This window comes from Marmota marmota, unplaced genomic scaffold, assembly GCF_001458135.2.
Source record: "Marmota marmota marmota unplaced genomic scaffold, marMar, whole genome shotgun sequence".
NCBI classification, from domain to species: Eukaryota; Metazoa; Chordata; class Mammalia; order Rodentia; family Sciuridae; genus Marmota; species Marmota marmota.
Window position 1 is genome coordinate 648013 of NW_026000075.1, and position 1640 is coordinate 649652.

Sequence of the window (1640 nt, forward strand, 5' to 3'; positions counted from 1 at the left end):
AAAAAAAAAAAAAAAAAAAAAAAAAAAAAACCAAAACAAAAAACTACCGAAGTAAATAAATTAAAACCAATGTACTATTTAGAAATCATAATTTAAATCACTAAATACTTAGCACTTTTTCTGTTTGTAAGATGAATACACATTTTCAAAATCTTAATAAAATTTGCTTGGCATGAAACAAAAATAATGTTGAAAAAATATCAACCTGGCTTGGACTAAATGATTAAGGAACTCAAGCTTTTTTTTTCCCCCCAGTGCAGGGGATTGAACCCACAGGGTCCCTCTACCACTGAGATCTCTACCCCTAGTCCTTTTTATTTTTTTTAATTTTCAAACAGGGTCTTGCCAAGTTACAGAAGATGGCCTCAAACATGTCATCTTCCTGCCTCAGTCTTCCAAGTAGTTGGGATTACAGATGCATACACTGTACCTGGCTTAAATTCAGCTTTTAACAAGGCATAAAAGGAAATGAAAATATATTCTATACCAATTAAACATACAAAAAAGGCACATTCAACTAAATATGTACCATTTCTTGGACATATACTATTTTTAAACATTTTTTCATTTAATCTTAACTAGAGTAGGAATGAAAAAAACATATCTATCATTTTACCATTGAGGAAACTAGAATTCAAAGTCATAATACTACTAAGTGGCAGAGCTGGGATTCAAATTGAGATCTATCAGGATCTAAACATCATATTCTTAAGCACTATGTAACATGCTGTTAATATTTGCTGTAATTTAATGTTTATTAATAAATATTTAGTGAAAGAATATATTTTATAAAAATTCATTCTGCAAAAATTATTTAGGTTAAAGAATTTATTTCATATTCTTTTGTTAAAAACCATATAACATAAAAAATATTACTTGAATTCTAATGTTTCTAAGACAAGGCCATATATCTTAGATGTATCTGGAATAATTTGATAATACTTAACACATTTCCTAATATTATGTGAATAAAACTTGAAAGTTTGATTTTTTTTTTTTAATTTTTTATTGTGGGTTGTTCAAAACATTACAAATTTCTTGACATATCATATTCGACACTTTGATTCAAGTGGGTTATGAACTCCCACCTTCACCCCATACACAGATTGCAGAATCACATCAGTTACACATCCACTGATTTACAAATTGCCATACTAGTGTCTGTTGTGCTCCGCTGCCTTTCCCATCCTCCCCCCTCCCCCCTCCCCGAAAGTTTGATATTTAAATACCTGGAATTTTATTAATAACATGATATAATTTTAAATGACTTAAAAATATCACATTTAATAATGTTTATATTATAAAATACTTGATATAGGAATGAGTTATTTTCTATTTTATGACATAAGCAAATTATAATCATAGTTGTTTATAACTAAAGCTCCTAACTAAAAAGATATTGAAATAAAAAGTGCTTACCTGTGCCTTTTCAGTACTTGTAGGATGAAGCTGTCGGTCAAACACTTTCTTCACAACATCAAGAAAGAGACAAGTTACAACCATAAGGATTATAGCAAACCAAGCAGAACCACTTGATAGGAGCTGAATAAATACAAAGTACATATTCTGGGAACCTAAAAATGGCCTGAGAAGAAAGACAGTGGGCTTAATAAAAACAACAACAACAACAACAACAACAA

At 29.6% G+C, this 1640-nt stretch overlaps 1 protein-coding gene across 1 annotated transcript in view; it reads right to left on the minus strand.

Annotated features, from left to right (window-relative positions):
- LOC107149448 (phospholipid-transporting ATPase IF-like) overlaps positions 1-1614 on the minus strand; it is a 21884-nt gene extending 20270 nt beyond the window's left edge. Inside the window, exon 1 of the mRNA XM_015494223.2 lies at positions 1420-1614. Within this exon, the coding sequence (XP_015349709.1) occupies positions 1420-1563 (144 nt within the window). The 5' untranslated portion in view covers positions 1564-1614. The remainder of the gene's footprint in view (positions 1-1419) is intronic.
- Between the last annotated feature and the right edge of the window lie 26 nt (positions 1615-1640).